We start from the raw sequence: 24052 nt of genomic DNA, 5'->3' as shown, positions 1-24052 counted from the left end.
AGGGGGGATCCTCACCGGTGGCCATCTTCATCATCCCGGCGCTCTCCATGACGAGGAGGGAGTAGTTCACCCTCGGGGCTGAGGGTATGTACCAGTAGCTATGTGTTTGATCTCTCTCTCTCGTGTTCTTGATTTGGCACGATCTTGATGTATCGCGAGCTTTGCTATTATAGTTGGATCTTATGATGTTTCTCCCCCTCTGCTCTCTTGTAATGGATTGAGTTTTCCCTTTGAAGTTATCTTATCGGATTGAGTCTTTAAGGATTTGAGAACACTTGATGTATGTCTTGTCGTGCTTATCTGTGGTGACAATGAGATATCACGTGATCCACTTGATGTATGTTTTGGTGATCAACTTGCGGGTTCCGCCCATGAACCTATGCATAGGGGTTGGCACACGTTTTCGTCTTGACTCTCCGGTAGAAACTTTGGGGCACTCTTTGAAGTACTTTGTGTTGGTTGAATAGATGAATCTGAGATTGTGTGATGCATATTGTATAATCATACCCACGGATACTTGAGGTGACATTGGAGTATCTAGGTGACATTAGTATTTTGGTTGATTTGTGTCTTAAGGTGTTATTCTAGTACGAACTCTATGATAGATCGAACGGAAAGAATAGCTTCGTGTTATTTTACTACGGACTCTTGAATAGATCGAGCAGAAAGAATAACTTTGAGGTGGTTTCGTACCCTACCATAATCTCTTTGAATGTTCTCCGCTATTAGTGTCTTTGGAGTGACTCTTTGTTGCATGTTGAGGGATAGTTATATGATCCAATTATGTTATTATTGTTGAGAGAACTTGCACTAGTGAAAGTATGAACCCTAGGCCTTGTTTCCTAGCATTGCAATACCGTTTACACTCACTTTTATCGCTTGCTACCTTGCTGTTTTTATATTTTCAGATTACAAAAACCTATATCTACCATCATATTGCACTTGTATCACCATCTCTTCGCCAAACTAGTGCACCTATACAATTTACTATTGTATTGGGTGTGTTGGGGACACAAGAGACTCTTTGTTATTTGGTTGCAGGGTTGTTTGAGAGAGACCATCTTCATCCTACGCCTCCCACGGATTGATAAACCTTAGGTCATCCACTTGAGGGAAATTTGCTACTGTCCTACAAACCTCTGCACTTGGAGGCCCAACAACGTCTACAAGAAGAAGGTTGCGTAGTAGACATCAGTGTGCAAAGGGAGAACCATTGCGATCATGCTTCCAGCTCGCATGGTTAAGCACCTCAGTGGAGAAAGCCGAAAACTGACTGTCACAATAAGCGTAAACTGGTCAGCGATCCGATGACTATGTTAAATGACAGGCCATTCATAACATTGGCCGAAGTGTTTACGGCTTGACCTCGGCTGTCGCCGAACACTAATCAAGGGCTCGTAGCTAGCTTCCCCAGTTTAAAGCTCCTATGACTAAGTGAAAGTTATAAAGCCCGCATATCTGATTGCCTCGTTTCCGCTAACTCAACCGCCTTCGGGCACCGAGACGTCGGCTAAGGGTTGTTTTGTTATTGCGAAAACACCCTGCGTAGCATGTACAATGGGGCGGAAGCCGACGATGGGCCACTTTCAACTGATAAACGGCCGCAACTGAGTCAAAATAAACATATCATCGGCGTTTGTATTTAATATACAACGGTTGCCTTCCGTAATCATCATTATTAAGCCATACATATGCATCAATTTGACTTGCGATTTTGGCCAAGTTGGGTTGCCTGGCTCCTGTGCTTACCCCTACATTCCCGATTGTTCGGCTAGGCGGTAAAGGGAGCACCTCTGTGATTGTTACCACCAGGTCATCCGATTTAGTACCTCATACTGGGTGAAGCCGAAAGCTAGCAATCATAAAGGATCACATTGGTCGGCAACGACGGAAGTAAAAATGTTGGTTCATTAATACCATAGAGTTCGGGAACTTTCGCCGAACTAAATCCTCAATATTTTCCTCCCACATTGATCGGAGGTGAGTTTTCATGATCATGATAAGCATGACGACCCAAAGAAAGGAACCGATAGCGGGACTATTTTCTTTGGAAGATGTTTCTTACATTAAAACGTAATATAACATATCTCTCCGTGTACCTTTGTTTATAAAACCATATGACCGGATTGCCTTGTTTGCCGTAAAACTTTGCCCTTATAACGGCTTTATAAAGTAGGACAAACACTCCCCAGCTACTGGCCGAGGAGGTTGATGCCGATGGTCAGTCAACAAAGTTTTGTACAATGCGGATTTGAGCATTAATGATGAAAAGTACTTGGATACATAGAATCATTACACATAAAAATTGCGAGTAAAATCCATTTACTGCAATCCATCTTTTCAACTCCTTGGGGCCTACCTTGGCGAGCTCAGATTTTGACCAGCTCTAAACTCTTTTAAGAGATCTTTATTCTCTTTCCGAGAAGTTTGTGTTAAACACAACAAAATTTTCTGTCAAACGGATATCGATCCTTATTTCGGCCACCCGTGCCCACATTAAGGCTCGGGGGCTACTGGGCTTTGCGCTCATTATTTATAAATATTAAAGGGGCACATCGATCCCTTAATCTGGTGTTGCCACCCGACCAGTATCTCGGGGGCTACTGCATTGCCTATTCAATGCAGAAAATTCAAAGTGCTTAGTGTTCGGCATAACCGAACTATGGACAAGCGCGTCTTCAGACGACAATAAGTACCATATGGGACTTATCCGGCATCAAGCTGATATATCACGGCGACTTCTCACAACCCTCTCTCAGGGGCCCGTCCGCCAATCACTATTACCTCTAATATATTACACTGCGTTTCTATTCCTATGTATGCTGCCGAGCTAGGAGTTGATCCTCAGGCCGATTTCACGACCTGGGTCTCAGGGGCTACCAGGATCAGCAGTTTTATGTTTTCCTTCAGGTGCATCTCGGATTTTAGGCCGATAGACACCTTGAGGGCTACTGGCAATACATCTCGTCAGCAAATAAATTTATACGCATCGGAAATAAAATCCGCAAACAATCAGCCCATGACCGAGGTGCTGAGCCACCTCGGAAGCAGTTCGGCATGTAGCTCGGATGCAAGTGGCTGGCTCCTTAGAGGGCATTTCCGGCATTAAGCTCGGCTTACACTTTTTTGAACCAAGGTGATCTATGACACCTCGGACATAGTCCGGTGTTGGAGCTCAGATACAGCCCGGCGCTGGAGCTCGAATGTAGTTCGGCGTTGGAGCTCGACTATAACAATACTCTTCGGATACAGTCCGACATTGGAGCTCGGATACATTCCAGCGTTGGAGCTCAGAAGCGGTCCGGCGTTGGTGCTCGGCTGCAAAAGATAACTTGAATGTAGTCCGGCGTTGGAGCTCGGATGCAAGAGGACACTGCCGCCCAGGAACAACTTCAAACCTGTGGTGTGGCGTAAAAATAACAGGGCATTGATAAAGGCCGGAAACTTAAAGGGACTCCTCGGATACCTGACGTGTAAACTCTTCGGATGCATTTCGGTGATCCTCAAGATCGAAGATGAGAAGATTTGTTGAACCAGTTTTCAAGACCGACGACCGAAGATGAAGAACAGTTCGGAAGAATCGAGGAGCATCCCCAACTTGAAGACCGGTTCAGGGGGCTACTGATGGTGTCCTGGACTAGGGGGTACTCACCACGTCGTCTCCCGACCAGCTGGATCGGACCGAGGACCCCCATGGCGGCTCATTCATGGGCCAGTTCGGACAGCCCATGACGCATACAAGGAAGACTCCACAAGACTTGGCGCCCAAGACAAGGACTCTCCTAAAACCATAGGCCTCCGGTGTCTTATATAAACCGAGGCCAGGCTAGTCAATAGATATCTGATATTCATTACTACAATCTCGTGGTAGATACATATACTCTGTACTACACCCATATGAATACAATCAAAAGCAGCATGTAGAGTATTATCTCATCAAGAGAGCCCGAAGCTGGGTAAGACCCCGTGTCCATGTTACCATCACTCCCAGACGCCTAGCTTAGGACCCCTACTATGAGATACACCGGATATTGAACCGACAGTACCCAACACAGATTCTTGGAGAAGGGGTGGTTTAGAGGAAAACCGACTTGATCATGAGCTCAACATAACGGCCAGGGAACAACCTGGTGATAGTTCCGTGAAGATATCCGGAAAATCGCGAACCACCGATATGTTACTAAGCTCGAGAACAATCTTGCCTTTCAAGGCAAGATGACATGATCAAAAGAGCGAGGGTTTGGCAAAATCCTAACTCATTGATCGAAGAGTGCACCAGAAATAAGGACTAGGTTGCACGATCAATCTTAGAGTGGTGATTCAATAATCAACACACTAAGAATGAAATTATTGTCCATTAACTACCAAGCAACGAGGTTGCTAGGAGTACTGATTTCACACATCACAATTCACTTGTCGTTATTCCGGTTACAATAACACGGAGACCAAGGAATGAACGATGATGGCGAGAGGTATCACTGTATCAAGAGTTCATAGGAGATGATGCAATTCCCATGACATTCTTGACATAAAGATGGTAATATCCCAAGGTAGAACAGATCAAAGGCTGGATTGGCAATTTGATCTGCAGAGCACAACTACTTTGACCCAATCCTAGAAATGGATGAGGTACTAGAGTTTGTTTCTCCTAGTCATTCCGGAATAGAATGGCTTGACGGACCACAAGAGTAAAAGTCATCGATGAACACGAATGCTCACATAGTCTTGACTATTAATTGATAGATGATGGTCAGACTACGGCTGAAGAAGGACAACTCAAAGGAACATATAACTTTCTGAGTTATGGATGCATGGATTAGTATGTCGAGCAACGTTCAACATTTCTTCCGGATAACCCATGCAGAAAAGTAGGACTGGCAGAGTCACAATGTAGAATGGAGAACTCATCGACACTCTTATTGTGATCCTTCCGTTCAGAGAACGTCTGCCTTGGCTGGTTCATGGTATTGGAAGAAGGAAATACGACAGACCTCGAGGACTATCGTAAAGGTTACTACTATCCTAAAGGAACTAGCAAACACTATCAACATGAGGCTTAGAGTGAATCTCGGGTTCAAGAACCCAGGAAAGGAATGCCTACTAATTAAATGGCATTACGAGATGCTTTCGAAAATGACGGCCAGAATCATCACACTGGGAACACAAAACATGTCTAGATTACTAGGTGACTCCCTAAGACACCTAGGGTCATAAGAATAGCTCCAACATGTATGTTGAGGCAATAGAGTACCTCAACTCACCGGTTAGTGTGCATAATCTGGCCCAAAAGAACATCGGGAACGGAAAGAAGGGAGTTGCAAATGCATCAGACTATTTAGAAACCTGGGATGACTCGGACAGCATAACGGCTGTAAATGCTCAAAAAGATTTGAGACATCCTGCAAAATAGTGGCATGACCACTCAACATCACAATATCAAGGTTCAGAGGCCAGCTATGAACATACGGAAGTAGTAGAAATTAAACTGAGACTTGAATCCATCAATCCTATAAGTCTATGGATTAGTAACACATGATCCTGATACAAAGAATAGAAAGCCTAGTTCCTTAACCCTGTAGGAAAGATAAGATGACTCGGATCAGAAGGGCATAAGGTAAAGGAGTAAAAAGAGCCTTACGCTCCCATCCACAATCAATTCCCTTATAGAACTAAAGCATTTCTAGACTCAACTTCGACCAGTTTGGCTTGTTAATCCTACAGGCAGTCAGGCTCTGATACCAAAGCTGTCAGGACCCCGATCCTAAGTCACACCGATCTAGCATGTAACACATCATATCACTTTGCGGCCTCACGCACGGTATTCCCACGGGTGCCACCTTACCTGGCTCGGGACCGTTTGCGCCTTTTCGCTCACGTATATGATAGTGTCGCTAGCATCCACATGACAAAGAACCCGAGCCGACATGACTAGTCGTGAATCGAAAGTGGCACTAACTTACAGGGACAGGCATTCATGACCCAGCAACGAACGTGTCGGTCATCAAGGTATGAACCCAAGTCGTAGCAAGCTACAAGGACTTAAAGGAACAACGCGTGACATTTCCCCAAAGGGACAGACACATGAACGAAGAAGGACACATGCCGACAGCCTAAGTATTCCGGAGCAGTAGCAAGCTACCATGGCTCAGTGGAGGCACTAGGAGACATTTCCCGGTAAGAGAGGCTACCAAGAATAAACAACTAGGTTGTCGGATCCCACACATACCAAGCATTTCAATAACATACACACAATATGCTCGATATGTGTAAATACAACATGGCATCACAACAAAACTCTACGACTCAAAGTATTTATTCATTAGGCTCCGAGGAGCCAGATATTACAAACATGGGTCTGATGACCCAGCATTCAAGTCATACAAGCAATAAGCACATGCGGAAGCTTAACTTGTCTGAGTACAGACAACTACAAATGAAAAGGCTGAGAAGCCTGACTATCTACATGACCCTGCTGAGGGCACAAGATCGTAGCTGAGGTCACAAGATAAACGTCGAAGTCCACGCGGAACTACTAGTGAGACTGAAGTCTCTCTGCAAAAACATAAAATAAGCAAACGTGAGTACAAATGTACCCAGCAAGACTTACATCAGAACTAGCTACATATGCATCAGTATCAACAAAGGGGTAGTAGGGTTTAACTGCAGCAAGCCATCTTTGACTCGGTGGCTATCCTGAACTACGACTGCAAGTAACTCTTTTGAGGTGGCGCACATGAGTCCACATATTCACCAAATCAATACACCACTATGGATCCGCTCCCGTCTCCCTACGAGAAGGCCATCCATAGCACTCATGCTTATCTTGCGCATTTTAGACTATCCACTTTCACTTGTCTATGAACTGTATAGGCAACCAGAGGTCCTTTACCGCGGACGCAGCTATTCTAATAGATCATTTATAACCCTGCAGGGGTGTACTTCTTCACACATGCTCTCGCCACTTACCGTCATGTACACGTCATGTATCTCGGCAACCTTCAAGCAGAAGCCTGGCGAGGGTGTCGGCCACGACCTGACTAACCACACAAGTCCCTAGTCCAGGTTTATCTCCTATTCAGGTTCCATCCGCAGGGAGTCCGGCCGAGGTTTCCACTACGGCCCCAAACGATGTGTGCAGGGTTCTCGGGTCACCAAACGGGTGACTCGGTACACCGTGCCACGTGCCTACCGCATCACAGACCACCCCTCGGGTCAGCGCTGCGCGCGGCCTCTAGCATACTACAAACACCATAAACTACTTGCAACTCCTGGACAGAGGACATGGGCGGTTAATAAGTCGAGAGAGTCAATTAAGGATCCCAATGTGTGGTAGTAGTTGTTCATGGATCACAAACACAGAACTCAGTTCCTGAGGACGGTTTCAATGAGACAACCCACCATGTAGTTGTTCATGGATCACAAACACAAAACTCAGTTCATGGATCACAAGCACAGACCTCAGTCATTTTTCTAATCATTTTTCATATATAATTTAATTCATTCTGAGCTACGGTTGAATTTCTATGATTTTTAGAAGTTTAGGACATTTTCTGAAATAAATAAATCATTTCTGATTTATTTAAAATCCTAGAAAACATTTACAACGTCAGCATGACGTCGGATTGACGTCAGCGGGTCGGTCCAGGTCAAACCTGACCAGTGGGACCCATATGTCAATGTCTAACTAACGAACCTAAGTTAATTAGCACTAATCTAAACCTAATCTAGATTAGTTAAGGCCCTGGGCCCACATGTGAGTATCAGCAGGGCTAATTAAGTTTAACTAACACTTAATCAAAATTAGCAGGGGCCAGGGCCCACTTGTCCGGACCCAGGGGAGGTCAAACCCCTGATCAGTGGGGTCAAACCCGCCGGCAACTCGACGCCGGCGAGGCCAGACGCGGTGGAGGCCCTCGGATTTGGTCCTCCGGTGACCAAATCGACGGCGGAGATGTGCTACGCGTAGCTGGGGAGCTGCCGCATCCAGTGGTGCAAGTGGTTGGACACGGGGACGCTGGAGACGACACCGGCGAGCTCGACAGCGGCGTCCGGAGTTCGAGCACGCACGGGCACGACGTTGTGGCGAGCGACAGGACGGGCGGTGGTTGCTACGGGCACGTGAGGACGCGCTGAGCACGATGGTGTGCTCGGCTTCAAGCTACGTCCGCTCTAGCCACGATGGCGACAACGCACAACGGCGGCGAGCTTCAGTGATGGTGGGGAATGGTGCTACGGCATGCAAACGAGACAGAGAAGAGGGGGGTTCGGGGGAGGAGCTCACGGCAGTTGCAGCACGCGTCTCAGCGGGCTCGGGGAAGTTCGGATGGTGACGTGGCGTTGCCGGCAATCTCGGGCACTGGAGGTTGAAGACGACGGCGATGGCGGCGTTGCAGGGGCTCCCGTGGTGCGTTGCTCGGCGAGGAGGAAGAGGTGGTCGAGGCGGAGCTCTTGGGCAGCTCCAGGGGGCGAGGGAGAGGCGATAGTCATGGCTACGAGAGCGACGGCGACGGTGGTGCTCGGGTGGTTGCGTGCGGGAGAGACAGAGGAGGGGAGAGGAGGAGTGGACAGGCCAGAGGGGTCCGGGGTGATGCGTGGCGTCGTCCAGACGCGTCGGGGCAGCGGCGGGAAGCAGGAGGTGGCGGGGCGCGTGCTCGCCCGCGGCGGCCACGCGCCCGCTGTCCTCCTGGCGGGAGGTAGGTGGTGACTGGCACAGGCCAATGGGCTGGGCCTCTGCTGGGTCGCCAGGTTAGCCCAGGTGAGGTTCCTCTCTCTATATCATTTCTTCTATGTTTTCTATTTTCTGTAATTTGTTAGATTTGATTTGAAGCATCAAATCATTTAGAACTTTCTGTAAATTTTTATGTGAGCTCAGGAAACTTGTCCAAGGCCACATGCAAACTTACCAAAATTATTTGAACTTTATCTTTTATATAACAGAAATAAGTCCAACTCAAATATGTTATTCATTTAATTCATAGGCCCTAAATAAATATTTTAAAGCCTCCAAAAATATTGGTTTGAATTTTATTCTTGCCAATATTTTTCAAGGTTTAACAGGAACATTTTCTTGGGCTTCTTTGAGAAGATTTTAATGTTGATCATTTTTAAAAGGTTTCCGAGGCTTTGAAAATTCCTCAATTCAAATTTCATTTGAATTTAAACATGATGACATGAAGATCAAGCAAAGACAACAGGAGCTGAGCTAGGGCTGTGACACAGGCGCTCCCAGGTGTGTTGTGCCCACCTAGGTGGCCTCCCGTACCCCCTCTTTACCCTATAAATTCACAAATATTCCGAAAACCCTCGAGGTTAACCTAGATCAGAAGTCCCGCCGCCACAGGCCTCTGTAGCCACCGGAAACCAATCTAGACCCCGTTTCAGCATCGTGCCGGAGGGGGAATCATCACCGGTAGTCATCTTCATCATCCCGGTGGCCGCCACGATGAGGAGGGAGTAGTCCACCCTCGGGGCTGAGGGTTTGTACCAGTAGTTATGTGTTTAATCTCACTCTCTCTCGTGTTCTTGAGATGTCTCAATATGTATCGCGGGCTTTGTTAATTTAATCGGATCATATGGTGTTTTCCCCTCTCTATCTTGTTGTGATGAATTAGTTTTTCCCTTTGAGATTTCGTTGTTATCGGATTGAATACTTTTATGGATTTGAGAACACTTGATATATGTCTTACAATTGACTACTCGTGGTGACAATGGGGCATCGTATTGATTCACTTGATATATGTTTTGGCACTCAACTCGCAGATTCCCGAGGTGACATTGGGGTAATCTATGCATAGGGATTGATGCACATTCTTATCTTTGTTTCTCCAATAGAAACCTTGGGGCACTCTTTGAAGTTCTTTGAGTTGGATTGAGTATTATGAATATGAATTTGCTTTGGTGTTATTTTAGTACGAACACTAGGATAGATCAAATGGAAAGAATAGCTTTGTGTTATTTTAGTATGAACTCTTGAATAGATCAAACGGAAAGAATAGCTTTGAGGTGGTTTCTGATACGTCTCCAACGTATCTATAATTTTTTATTGTTCCATGCTGTTTTAATATCAATCTTGGATGTTTTATAATCATTTTATAGTCATTTTATGTCATTTTTTGGTACTAACCTATTGACATAGTGCCAAGTGCCAGTTGCTGTTTTTTCATGTTTTTTATATCGCGGGAAATCAATATCAGACGAAGTCCAAATGCCACGAAACTCTACGATGATTTTTTATGGGCCAGAAGGAAGGCAATGGGCCCTGGTTGCACCTGGGGGGTGCCTCGAGGGGGGCACAACCCACCAGGGCGTGCCAGGAGGCCCAGGCGCGCCCTGGTGGGTTGTGCCCACCTCGGGTGCCCCCCGGACCGCCTCTTTGCTCTATAAATACCCCAAAATACCAGAACCCTAAAAGTGTCGACGAAATATTCATCCAGCCGCCGCAGAGTCCAGAACCACCAGATCCAATCTAGACACCATCTCGGATGGGGTTCACCACCTCCATTGGTGCCTCTCCGATGATGCGTGAGTAGTTCTTTGTAGACCTTCGGGTCCATTGTTAGTAGCTAGATGGCTTTCTCTCTCTCACTGAATTCTCAATACAGTGGTCTCTTAGAAATCCATATGATGTAACTCTTTTTGCAGTGTGTTTGTTGGGATCTGATGAACTTTGAGTTTATGATCAGTCATATCTTTTTATATCCATGAAAGTTATTTGAGTTTCTTTGATCTCTTATATGCATGATCTCTTATAGCCTCGTATTTCTTCTCTGATATTTGGGTTTTGTTTGGCCAACTTGATCTATTTATCTTGAAATGGGAAGAGGTGCCCGGTAGTGGGTTCGATCTTATGGTGCTTGATCCCGATGACAGAAAGGGAATCGACACGTATGTATCATTGCTACTAAGGATAAAAAGACGAGATCTATATCTACCGCCATAGATAAACGGATCTTCTCTACATCATGTCATCATTCTTATTGCATTACTCCGTTTTTCCACGAACTTAATACACTAGATGCATGCTAGATAGCGGTCGATGTGTGGAGTAATAGTAGTAGATGCAGGCAGGATTCGGTCTACTAATCTTGTACGTAATGCCTATGTAATGATCATTGCCTGGATATCGTCATAATTATTTGAGGTTCTATCAATTGCCCAACAGTAATTTGTTTACCCACCATTTGGTATTTTTCTTGGGAGAAGCCACTAGTGAAACCTACGGCCCCGGGGTCTTCTTTCTCATATATTTGCTTTGCGATCTATTTTATTTGCACTTTTATTCAGATCTATGAAACCAAAAATACAAAAAGACTTTGCTGCACTTTATTTTATTTGCGATCTATTATTTCAATCTATTACAACTTTCTCCCGTCCACGCACCGTTTCTGGCGCCGTACCATGATACGTCTCCGTCGTATCTATAATTTTTGATTGTTCCATGCCAATATTCTACAACTTTTACATACTTTTGGCAACTTTTTATACTATTTTTGGGACTAACATATTGATCCGGCGCCCAGTGCCAGTTCCTGTTTGTTGCATGTTTTTTGTTTCGCAGAAAACCCATATCAAACGGAGTCCAAACGGGATAAAAACTGGCGGAGATTTTTTTTGGAATATTTATGATTTTTGGGAAGAAGAATCAACGCGAGACGATGCCCGAGGGGGCCACGAGGCAGGGGGTGCCCCTGACCCTAGTGGCCACCCTGTAAGGCGGTTGGTGCCCTTCTTTCGCCGCAAGAAAGCTAATATCCGGATAGAGATCGTGTCCAAATTTCAGTCCAATCGGAGTTACGCATCTCCGGGAATATAAGAAACGGTGAAAGGCCAGAATCTGGGAACGCAGAAACAGAGAGAGACAGAGAGACAGATCCAATCTCGGAGGGGCTCTCGCCCCTCCCACGCCATGGAGACCAAGGACCAGAGGGAGAAGGCCAAGGAAGAAGGAGAAGGAGGGGGGCTCTCCCCCCTCGCTTCCGGTGGCGCCGGAACGCCGCCGGGGCCATCATCGTCACCGCAATCTTCACCAACACCGCCATCATCTTCACCAACATCTTCATCACCTTCCCCCATCTATCTACAGCATTCCACTCTCCCACAACCCGATGTACCCTCTACTTGAACATGGTGCTTTATGCTTCATATTATTATCCAATGATGTGTTGCCATCCTATGATGTCTGAGTAGATTTTCGTTGTCCTATCGGTAATGGGTGAATTGCTATGATTGGTTTAATTTGCTTGTGGTAATGTTGTTGTCCTTTGGTTCCCATCATATGAGCGCACGCGTGGATCACACCATAGGGTTAGTTATATGTTGATAGGACTATGTATTGGAGGGAAAGAGTGACAGAAGCTTCAACCTAGCATAGAAATTGATGCATACGGGATTGAAGGGGGACCAATATATCTTAATGCTATGGTTGGGTTTTACCTTAATGAACGTTAGTAGTTGCAGATGCTTGCTAATAGTTCCAATCATAAGTGCATAGAATTCCAAGTCAGGGATGACATGCTAGCAGTGGCCTCTCCCACATAAAACTTGCTATCGGTCTAGTAACGTAGTCAATTGCTTAGGGACAATTTCACAACTCCTACCACCACTTTTCCACACTCGCTATACTAACATTATTGCTTCTTTACCTAAACAGCCCCTAGTTTATATTTACGTGCTCTTTATTATCTTGCAAACCTATCCAACAACACCTACAAAGTACTTCTAGTTTCATATTTGTTCTAGGTAAAGCGAATGTCAAGCATGCGTAGAGTTGTATCGGTGGTCGATAGAACTTGAGGGAATATTTGTTCTACCTTTAGCTCCTCGTTGGGTTCGACACTCTTACTTATCGAAAGAGGCTACAATTGATCCCCTATACTTGTGGATTATCAAGACCTTTTTCTAGCGCCATTGCCGGGAAGTTATAGCGTGGGGTGAATATTCTCGTGTGTGCTTGTTTGCTTTATCACTTAGTAGTTTTTATTTTCTGTTCTAAGTTGTTCTCTATCTTTAGTTATGGATATGGAACACGAAATACCAAAAAAATTAGGTGTACTTGCTGCTCATGGAGATGGGGAACCTCCTAAAACCCTCGATGCTCATTATGTGAAAAATATTATGTACTACTTTGATAATCCTGAGAAAACCCCATTCAACTATATAATGGGAGACACGTTGGATCAACGTGAATACTTTAGGGATTATCGCTTGACTCAAAAAGGGAAACTATTATGGGATCAAATTCATATGTTGCATTGGTATGCTCGGGAACTATGCAGCTATACATGCCTGCAGAAATGATTTCGCTACTAACTTGATCCCGGCTATCATCAACTGGACGAAGGAAAATCTAGACAAGACAGTAGATGATTTCCCCATGCCCGGTTTCGTCGAGAAAAACTCGGTGAACAACACCACCGCACCATCACCTGCTCATGCAACCAGGCCTGCTCCCGCACCCGCACCCGCACCCGCTCATAGCAGCCCGTCCTCAGTCTCTGGCGTGCTAGGCGGGCCTTCGTCTTTGGCTGAGCTCGACGCCCTCACGGTAATTACATGTCGCACCAACATATATCTAGAATATTCCATTTTCGTTGCCTTTCGGATGTTTTATGCCGCAGACATGTGTTTGCAGGCCGACGAAACCCCGTGCACCGTACTCTACTTGATCAAAGGCCAGAAGGTGAACGTGGGAAAGGGGGTGATAACGAAGCCCTTGGAACTCATGTTCCACGGCCAGCCGATGCCCTGTGGGCACTTTAGGGTTACCTTGTCGAGTGTGCAATCGGGGCACGAGGATTTGCCTCCTTCAGTACGGCTAGGGGGAGAGGACGACGACACCCCGCCGCGGATTGGAAGCTGCAAGGGTTGGGTACTTCTATGGCCGAAGAATCTTCTTCGTCTGGAGCCGACCGAGAGCACACTAATAACCACACATCAACAAGAAGGTATGGACACCACCACCCCGCCTATGCAATTACCAGCACCTGTACTGCTGGGTGAGAGCGGCGGACGACGTGATGAAGGGGGTCCAATAGTGGCTGATGTAATCACCCCCGTAGAACAAAGAATGGATGATGAGATGGAGGAGGACCGAATGAGTTTCCTCAATACAGGCGCCTATGATGGTGACTTAGATATGATGAGTCAGCCATATGATGACTCGGGCTATTAGCATGCTGATGAGGATATGGATGATCTGCCCGGGCAGGAATGTCCTAGCAGGGATTGCAAGAAGTCTCTCTTCATGCAATCCTCGCAGGACACGCCTGAAGATGCCGCCTCAACACAGGCTCAACTAGCCGGGGATCGTACAGTGCTTAGCCCGACAACACTGGGGCAGGGGTTAAGGAAGGGTCTGGAAGGTCAGCCCAAGAAAAAGGAGAGGAAGAGACCGGGGAAGATAGGCTCAGCTGCCTACAAACAAGCCAGAGCACATAGCAGCCACACGGCGGATTTTGAAGAGCATGTACCCGTCAAAGGTGCGGCCATTTTCCATGTCACGAGCGAGCCGATGCTACCGCCGAAACTGCTGGAGGCACTATCAGGGGATCTCAGGAGACTGCACGACCATGTTCTGTCAATTGAGAAAAGCCTACTAGCCTCGAAGGATCCAGGATATCCGACATACGCAACTCGTGTGCCTAAGGGGAAGTGCTAGCTTGTGTTCTTCCTGCGGTTTGACCATATCTTCGAGATATTTCTTCCAAGGCGGCTCAATTTTACAATCGTCCGCCTTTTTGCACTACATATGAGCTCCATCATGAAGAGAGAAGAAGTCTCGCAAATCTGTGTGGTGGATCCATACTACATGCACAAGTCCTTCTTGAGTCTCAGCGACTTTGAGCGTCAAACTACTAGGGAGTACCTCCAAAACTTCATGGTACAGAATAACGACCAGGATATTGTCCTCCTGCCTTATCATCCAAAGTAAGTCAGTGCCGGACAATCCTTTCGTACATTTCAATCATTCCTTCTCGCTCATATGGAGAATAATTTGAGGTGTTTTTTTTCGCAGCAACGGGCGCGCCGTCCTTATCGTTCTTTACCCGCGAGTCTCCCACGCCGTGTATTTCGACCCTACCAGAAACTACGAGAAGAAGGACTACACCCACGTAATGAATATTCTAGATGATGCTCTCCAAGGCTTCAACATTAGGGGTGGCCACCTGCAGATCAGGAAACAAAAGAACAAGAAGTTGGGTTTCTCGCATAAAACTAACTTCTGCTGCATCCATGTCCCAAAACCAAGCAAGAACGATGGATTCTACCTCCTTCATCTCATGATGGAGTTCACAACGGATCACCAAAAGCTTCGCATGACAAGTAGAAATGATGATCATATCCGCAAGTGGGTAGAATCTCATGGAGAAGCGGATTATAAACTTAGAGATGACTTCTTTCGCATCCAGAGGGACATTGCGACGATCATCATGAAAGAAGTCGTCGATGAGAAGGGGATGTTCCACCATGGCCCTATATCGCGAGCTGACGTCCGAACTCGCATAGGCATGCAATGTCAGGACCTCACGCCGTTCAAGAAGCTAGGGTCCATCCTCGATGATACGGAAGGATGGAACTTCTAGTGATTTACGATGCCGATGATGATGATATGTGTCACTTGAACTTGTATACTTTCTGTAGCGATGAAACTTTGTGATGTCCACGGTCCCTGCCGAACTTGCGTAACGCTACTTTGTTAGTTTGGGTACGATGATCTGCGTACCTCTAGTTAATTAGTTTGCATACGATGAAACTGTGTTCATTATTTGTATGTTTACTATATGTTTCATCTAGTTTCTAACCCTTTCATTTTCGTGTTGCTCAAGTATATTTTGTTGCATATATGATTGTACATTCTCTTGATAAAGATGCATCTCTAACAGGTACCTAGATTTTTGATGGCGAAGAAGCAGTGCTATGTCGTGTACAAAGGGAAGGTTCCGGGAGTGTACGACGAGTGGCCTGAGTGTCAGGCGCAAGTGGAGGGGGTCTCGGGCGCCAGCCATAAAGGCTTCAAAAGCAGACAAGAAGCAGAAGCTAGTTACTTGAGGTTCACGCTAGCACGAGAGAGGACTCATAACCGCTGCCTCATGTACTGCATAGTTCCGCTGTCACTCATAGTGATAGCTCTTCTCGCGTATATCATTGTTTAGATGGATGACGATGTAGTTGCAAGTATTCGAGACTTGTATCGCTATTTTCGAGATGATGACGAGAGACCACTTTGTGTTGGACGATAATTATGATGATGACATGATTTGATGAGACTATTTGTATATATGTTATGACTACATTTGTATGTGTATGATATGCTAGAGATTGTTGTATAAAGCCCTAAACAAAATTCAGCAGCACAAAATATGGAGCAGGAAAAAAAATCAGAAACTAATAACAGTAGCGTGGGGTATGGCTTTAGCAGCAGCGAGGTCTTAGCAGTAGCGATCTTTGTACAAGGGCGCTACAGCTATTATCAGCGGCGCGTGTTGGAGGCGAGTGCTGCTGCTATCCCTAGATAGCAGTAGCGCGGGTCAAACTGCGTTATTGAAAAGCATTAGCTGTAGCGCCGTATCAGTAGCGCATCCACCCACGCTACTGCTAAGCATTTAACCCGCGCTACTGCTAGACTTTTTTCTAGTAGTGAGTTGCAAAAGGAAAATCATTGAGAAATTTACTCCGAACAAAGATAAGATCAACAAAAGCCAAAATCAATGTCGAACTCGTCACCAGCATCCTGCATTTACTCCCTAAAAAAACATCGTGCACTTACCGAGTTATCATCCTCCCCTTCGTGTGAGAAAGAGGAGCATGAGTGAAAAGTAGAACTGAATAATTACACACTGTATGATTTTATCCTGATACCTAATTTAGATAATTAAAATTTTCAAAAAGAAAAAAAAAGTCTATTATATGATACTCCCTCCATTCCACAATGTAGTGTCTATAGATTTTTGCGAAAGTCAAACTTTGACCAAATGTATAGAGAAAATTGTCTACGTCTACAATATCAAACATGTATGTTCTAAAAATATAACTCACGATGTATCCAATGATGTGCATTTGGTATTCTAGATGTAACTATTTTTCTCTATAAATATGGTCAAAGTTTGTAATGTTTGATTTTTGCAAAAATCTATAGACACTACATTATGGAGCGGAGGTAGTATATTATATGGCACAACTTGGATTGCACACTTATATAACTAAACTTATACTTCCTCCGTCCCACTAAGCTTGAGACATTTATTTTGGGATGTAGGGAGTATGACATTATGCTTTTGTGCCCAGCCGTCCATCAGTACTTCAACCACATTATTCGTCCAGTGCATAATTATTCCAAATAATTCAATACCCATTGAATTTAAATCTTTAGCCATATCCAGTAGGTGCCATGACCAGTAAGGAACACCACTGATATATTATGTTCTAGTAAACTGCGTCTGTTTGTTCTTATGCTCGTACACTTGCAAACTCGGTGCAAACACCACGGCAAAAGATTTTTTACCCTCCCAATAGAATTTTCCAGATATGCCGATTGATTTCTTCAGCAGAGAAATTGTGAGTGTGATGCAAATAATACCTTCAGGTGGCAGTCATGAAAACCTCAGTGCTTCCGAACACACTTCCGCAATCAACTGCCAATATGCTCTCTCTACTATAATTTCCATGCTCTGAATCTCACAACACAAACTCCCAATCATAACAGGGGCATTACCTAAGTTAATTAATAAAATCCTCATCCGATCACGAATTTGTGTCTTGTGCTCAGCAAAATATGCATTAGTAGGTCTGAACCGTATGAAGGACAAGTATACCAAGCTAGCTCTAGATCAAAAGTAGAATTAAGGTTTTGTAATGGAGGTGCAATGCATCGGGTCTGGGACAGCATACCAACTTTTCCTCTACTCTAATTCCGTTGAACCAACTTGGCTGATAATGAGTGCCATTTGGAGCCTAATTGTTTTACTGCTACTGAGTACAGTACAATAGAGGGGCGAAATTACCACACGACTTGGTGTGAAGTGCCATTTGGGCTGTTGTGAAACGCTACTATCACACGACTTTCGCGTACGGTCGGCACTTCCCTTTCCCTTGCCTAGCTGGCGGGATTGGGGTCGACGGTCAGCGGAGGTTTCTAAGCTCCCCATGTTCTTCTTCTTCCTCCGGCGTATCGATTTCTGCCTCCGTTGTGAACGAGTTGCTGCTTATGCGCGCGGACCTCTCTAGGCTCTCTTCCGGCGTGATGGCTTTCCGGCGGCCCTCATATATGCTCTCCGCATAAGCGTTCTTTTAGGTGCCAATAAGATGGCGATTGTGAGAGCTCGACCCACCATGGCCATGGCCATCGTCCTCCTCGCCACGCTCTCGGCCTCCCACACCGCGTCATGCCTGCTTCGGCCGCACGACGTCGCCGGCTGCCAGCCCAGCGGCTACCTCCCGGGCAGGTCCGGGGACTGCGAGACGAGCAACAGCCCGGACTGTTGCGTCGACGGCAAGCAGTACCTGCAGTTCCTCTGCTCGCCGCCCGTCTCCGCCGACACCTGGGCCGTCCTCACAGTCAACGGCTTCGGCAAGGGCAAGGACGGCGGCCTCCCGTCCGAGTGCGACGGCGTGTACCACGACGACTCGGAGATGGTCGTCGCGCTCTCCACCGGCAGGTTCAGCGGCATGTCCCGCTGCGGCCGCAGCATCAAGATCACTGCGAAGGGTGGCAGCTCGGTGTACGCCAAGGTGGTGGACGAGTGTGACTCCGTCCACGGTTGCGACGCCGAGCACAACTACGAGGAGCCGTGCGCCTACAACGTCGTGGACGCCTCGCCGGCGGTGTGGGACGCCCTAGGCCTCGACCAGAGCATCGGTTTGCAGGATGTCACCTGGTCTGATGAGTAAACAAGTTTGTTTCACCGTATAAATACGGAAATGATAAATCCGACGTTCGGATTTTAAGCATGGCAACCTTCTCACTAAATATTTACTTTTCGATTCTTTTCTTCTTCTAAAGTTATCATTATTTCTGTAGCTCTATTTGGATCCAAATGTTGTTTTTCTATCGATGGTTATTCAATAGTGAGATTCTCCTATTTCATTAAATTCACCTTGGCATTCACAAGCTCACGGATTTATTATATATGCTTACCTCTCGTACACAATATTGATTTGATATAGACATTTTTAAAGTGGACATAAGATTTGTCTTAAGGCTTCTAAAATCAACCTTAGCAAGTTTTATATACATTTAAAAGAAGTGGGCCTTAAGCTAAAAAATCGTATAAGACCAAGTCCATAGCACATAGCAAACAATTGCTTCTCTCTCCTCTACATGTGAATACCGAATTGGCATCTTGCCACATGATACGCGACTCCAACTGCCTCCCGGATCGCTCACAGTCACAGGCGAAGAGGCCGCCGCCCCTAAAGGCCTTCACCACCGCTATTCCCTCCCTCCCGCCGTCGAAGGAGGCTGCCGGGCTAAGCTCCACGGCGGACGGCAGAGGCGAGGACGTGTGTGCCTCACCTTGGCGCCTCCAACTCGTACCTTAGATCCAACGTCCCGCAGTTGTCATCTGCTCTCCGCCAGCGTGTGCTGGCCCTTTAATGGCTACTCAAACTCGTCGTTGTCAATGCTGAGGCCGAATGTGTGCTCATTGTGTTTGTATCCACTTGATACTTCATTTTTAGTAAATAAATCCACTCTTTATCAAAGAAGAAGAAGAAGAATACATCTAACTACATGTTTCACCCAAATCTACCTTTCGAAGAAGGTGTTAGAGTCATGTCGACCGTGCAAATAAACGTAAGACTTATGCGTGTTCTCGAAAAAAGGAATCCTGTCGACCATGCTATAGAAATAACTTCAACACGACAAATGGAGCTCGATTAACTCTGTTGCGGAGACTATGATAATGATGTGTCTTTTACATACTCTTCGTTCGCTTGATGCATACTTTAACCACGAACAAGACACTATGGAGGAAACCCACATAAATCTGCCGCGACTATATTGCTACCCATTGTTAGACTTTGTATTGTAGCCCTACTGTGTAAACCATGCCTTATTGGTATTGGACTTGTATGTCATCATTATATATATGTGATAAGCCACCCCTTTGAGGGTTGAGCCAGTTCCCCCAAAACCTACGTTTTACATGGTATCGAGTCTAACCTAGGTCCTCCACCTCCACCCCACCCGCCGCCGCCGCCGCACCAAAACCCTAAACCCTAGGGCTGCCGCCGCCGGCGCCATGACCGCTTCCGCTTCGGGCGCCGCCAGCTCCGGGTCTATCCCCGCGACGCTTGCCGCCTTCCTCAACCTCCCACCTCGCCCCTGGCTCCGTCAGTGCCTCAGTTCTTTGGCACCACCGCCGTCGGCTCCCTGTTTTCAGCGCCGATCCCACCGTCACCGCCCGCGACGGCCTCAGCACCAGTCGCGCCGCCGCCGCCCGCGATGGCCTCCTCTGGATCCTCCTCGACACTCGCCATCATCCCGGCGACCTCGTGGGAGACGCTGCCCGCGGAGCCACCCGCGGCCTCGCTCACGGCACCACCCGCGGCCGTGGATCCTGTCGCGGCTCCGCCGCCAATCGTCCCTGCTGCTGGCGCAATCACGCCCACCGGGCCGTTCCACTTCGACAACTTGATCGCCATCCGACTCACGCCGGACAACTACTTGTTCTGGCGCACCAAGGTCCTACCGCTGCTACGCAGCCGGTCTCTCCTCAGGTTTGTTGATGGTTCGCTACCGTGTCCTCCGTAGGTCATCCCTACCGTCCACGGCCCGGCCATCAACCTGGAACACCGTATGTGGGTGCAGCAGGACCAGGCGATCCTCTCTGCCATCCAGGGTTCCCTCGGCGACGGGGTCGCTGGCCTTTGTCTCTTCGCCGCCACCTCCATGGACGCATGGACGACCCTGGAGCACACGCCTTTGCCCAGGTCTCTACCTGCCGCTCGATGGCCCTTCGCAGCGAACTCGCCGACATCAAGAAGCTGGACTCCTCCGCTATGACCTACTTCAACAAGATGAAGGTGCTGGCGGACACACTCACCTCTATTGGTCGGCCGCTTAGCGACAAGGAGTTCGCCGGCTTCGTCATCAAAGGCCTCGATGCCGACTACGACAATCTCGCCGAGGCCGTCCAGAACGCCAAGCCAGCGATGCCTCCTCACGAGCTCTACTCACGCCTCTCGTGGCCAGCGCCCACCTGCCCCGTCACCTGGCAAGGCAGCCCCGCCCCCTGCATCGACCCTGGGTGGGGGCCCTAACACTAGGGTGGTGTGCCAGCTATGTGGTCGTGAACGCCATGTCACCTCCAAGTGTCACCGCCGCTTTCAGAGGAGCTTCCTTGGCATCGGCAACGACGGCAAGGGCAACGAGCGCCAGTTTGCCATGGCAGACTTTGGTCCTCCCGCTGCCGCCCCGTCTGCCCACATCGCCGCCAAGGGCAAGGACCCGCGCGTCGAGCAGGGATACACACCATCCTACCCTGCTGATCTAGCCTGGTACATGGACACCGGCGCCACGGATCACATGACGAACGAGCTCAACAAACTCTCCACCTACCAGCCCTACTACGGGCACGATCAGGTTCACACCGCCAATGATGTAGGTATGCCCATCTCTCATATTGGCCAAGCATCTCTTTTAACTAGTCATCCCTCTAGGCAGCTCCATCTTCGTAATGTTTTACGGGTACCCTCGGTAACTCGTAATCTTTTATCTGTCCCTAAGCTCACCCTTGATAATCATGTCCTATGTGAATTTCACCCTTTTAATCTATTTGTTAAGGATCGAGCAACCCGGGACATTCTGCTTAGTGGCCGGTCGAGCCAAGGCTTGTACCGTTTGGAGGATCCATCCGCCCCGTGCGTCTTCAGCGGTGTTCGTGTGTCGCCTTCCCAGTGGCACTCTCGCTTTGGTCACCCCGCCACACCCATCGTTCGCCACATAATCCACCGTCATGAGCTGCCATTAGTTTCTAGCAATAAAAAGATGTCCGTGTGTGATGCCTGTCAGCAAGGCAAGAGTCATCAGCTACCTTTTCTTTCATCTACTAGAGAAGTAAAGAACCCTCTTGAAATTGTGTTTTCTGATGTGTGGGGTCCGGCACAAACATCTGTTAGTGGTCACAACTATTATGTCAGTTTTGTTGATGCCTACAGTCGCTTCACTTGGCTTTATCTTCTTAAGCACAAATCTGATGTGTTCGATATATTCATACAGTTTCAATTGCATGTTGAACGTCTACTCAAGCATAAAATTATCCATGTTCAATCAGATTGGGGGGCGAATATCGCAACCTCAACACCTTCTTTAATAAGCTTGGGATCTGTCATCGTTTATCATGCCCGCATACACATCAGCAGAATGGCGCTGTTGAGCGCAAACATCGCCATATAGTTGAGACGGGCCTCACACTTCTTGCTCATGCTTCTGTACCCTTTCGTTTTTGGAGTGATGCTTTTGCTACCGCGTGTTTTCTCATTAACAGATTACCTACGCGTGTTCTTAATATGAAAGCTCCGATTGAGCTTCTCTTAGGTGAAACTCCTGACTATACCTTTTTTAAGGTGTTCGGGTGTGCCTGCTGGCCTCATCTTCGTCCTTATAATGATCGCAAACTTGAGTTTCGCTCCAAAAAGTGTGTGTTCTTAGGGTATAGTTCTCTCCATAAAGGCTACAAGTGTCTCCATGTCCCAACCAATCGAGTCTACATATCTCGGGATGTTGTTTTTGATGAGACCGTCTTCCCCTTTTCTGCCATGCCTCAGTCATCCACCACAACACCTTTTATGCATTCATCTCCTCTTATACCTGGCCAATTTGAAGATGATGCATATTCGCCTATGTTGTTACCTAATCATGGTGCAGGAATTGGACGTGGAGCTCGCCTGGAACTCCTCCCTGACGGACCCGCTACGTCGCCTGTGGTGCACGTCGATCGACCGGTGCATGCACCGCCTCCCGCCCTCGACCCCGCACCGGGCACCCCGTCTCCAACAGCGCCTGGGCCGGAGCCCATGCTGGCTACTGTGACCGGGCCAGAGCCTGCGACGGCCTCCTCTGAGCAGTCTCCGTCGCCGCCTCCTCGCCCGGACTCCCCTCCATCGTCGCCCTCGCATCCGCGCGGGCGTCCTTGGTGCCTACTTCGCCCGGGTCTGCAGCAGCTCACACGCCGTCGGGGCCTACGTCGCCTGGCCTGCTGTCGCCTGGTCCGCCATCGCCCGGCTCGACGTCACCCGGTTCTTCTTCGCCGGAGTCCCCTAGACCAGCCTCACCTGCTCCGGACATCCCGCCGGCCCCGGTGTTTGCTCCCCCGCGGCGTCCGCGCACTCGCAGCCGCAGTGGCATTGTTCGTCCCAAGGAGCGCACCGATGGCACGGTCACCTATCTTGCTGCTTGCCTGGCTCATGCTGTGGATGATCCAACCGCCGAACCACGCAGTTATCAAGCCGCTATGAGTATTCCACACTGGAGGGCTGCTATGGAACAAGAATATCATGCTCTTATAAAGAATAAGACCTGGACACTTGTTCCCCCTCCGTCTCGCGTCAACATCATTGATTCAAAGTGGGTGTTCAAGGTGAAGAAACATGCATATGGTTCCATTGAGCGCTACAAAGCACGCCTCGTGGCTAAGGGCTTTAAACAGCGTCAGGGCCTGGACTATCAGGATGCATTCAGCCCAGTTGTCAAGCCTACCACTATTCGACTTCTTCTGTCTCTGGCAGTTTCTCGTGGATGGTCTCTCCGCCAGCTTGATGTGCAGAACGCTTTTCTTCATGGATTGCTTGAAGAAGAGGTTTACATGCGGCAGCCACCTGGATTTGTTGATCACACTCAGCCTCATCATCTCTGTCATCTGACGAAGGCCATATATGGACTGAAGTAGGCTCCCCGTGCCTGGCATGCTCGCCTGGCTTCAGCTCTACGCACTCATGGGTTCATTCCTTCGACGGCTGATACTTCACTGTTCTTGTTTCAGCGACCGAGTGTGACCATGTACCTCCTTGTGTATGTGGATGATATTGTTCTGGTGAGCTCATCCCCGACGGCTGC

The 24052-nt window shown here is 47.7% G+C and overlaps 1 protein-coding gene across 1 annotated transcript; it reads left to right on the top strand.

Moving 5' to 3' along the window:
- The first annotated feature begins 18327 nt into the window (after positions 1-18327).
- LOC109750095 (putative ripening-related protein 5) lies at positions 18328-18885 on the top strand. Its single transcript, XM_020309052.1, has one exon. The coding sequence runs from the start codon at positions 18328-18330 to the stop codon at positions 18883-18885; it is 558 nt and encodes a 185-aa protein (XP_020164641.1).
- Positions 18886-24052: the final 5167 nt, after the last annotated feature.

This window comes from Aegilops tauschii, chromosome 6 (assembly GCF_002575655.3).
Source record: "Aegilops tauschii subsp. strangulata cultivar AL8/78 chromosome 6, Aet v6.0, whole genome shotgun sequence".
Taxonomy (NCBI): domain Eukaryota; kingdom Viridiplantae; phylum Streptophyta; class Magnoliopsida; order Poales; family Poaceae; genus Aegilops; species Aegilops tauschii.
This window is presented reverse-complemented; position numbering and strand designations above follow the sequence as displayed.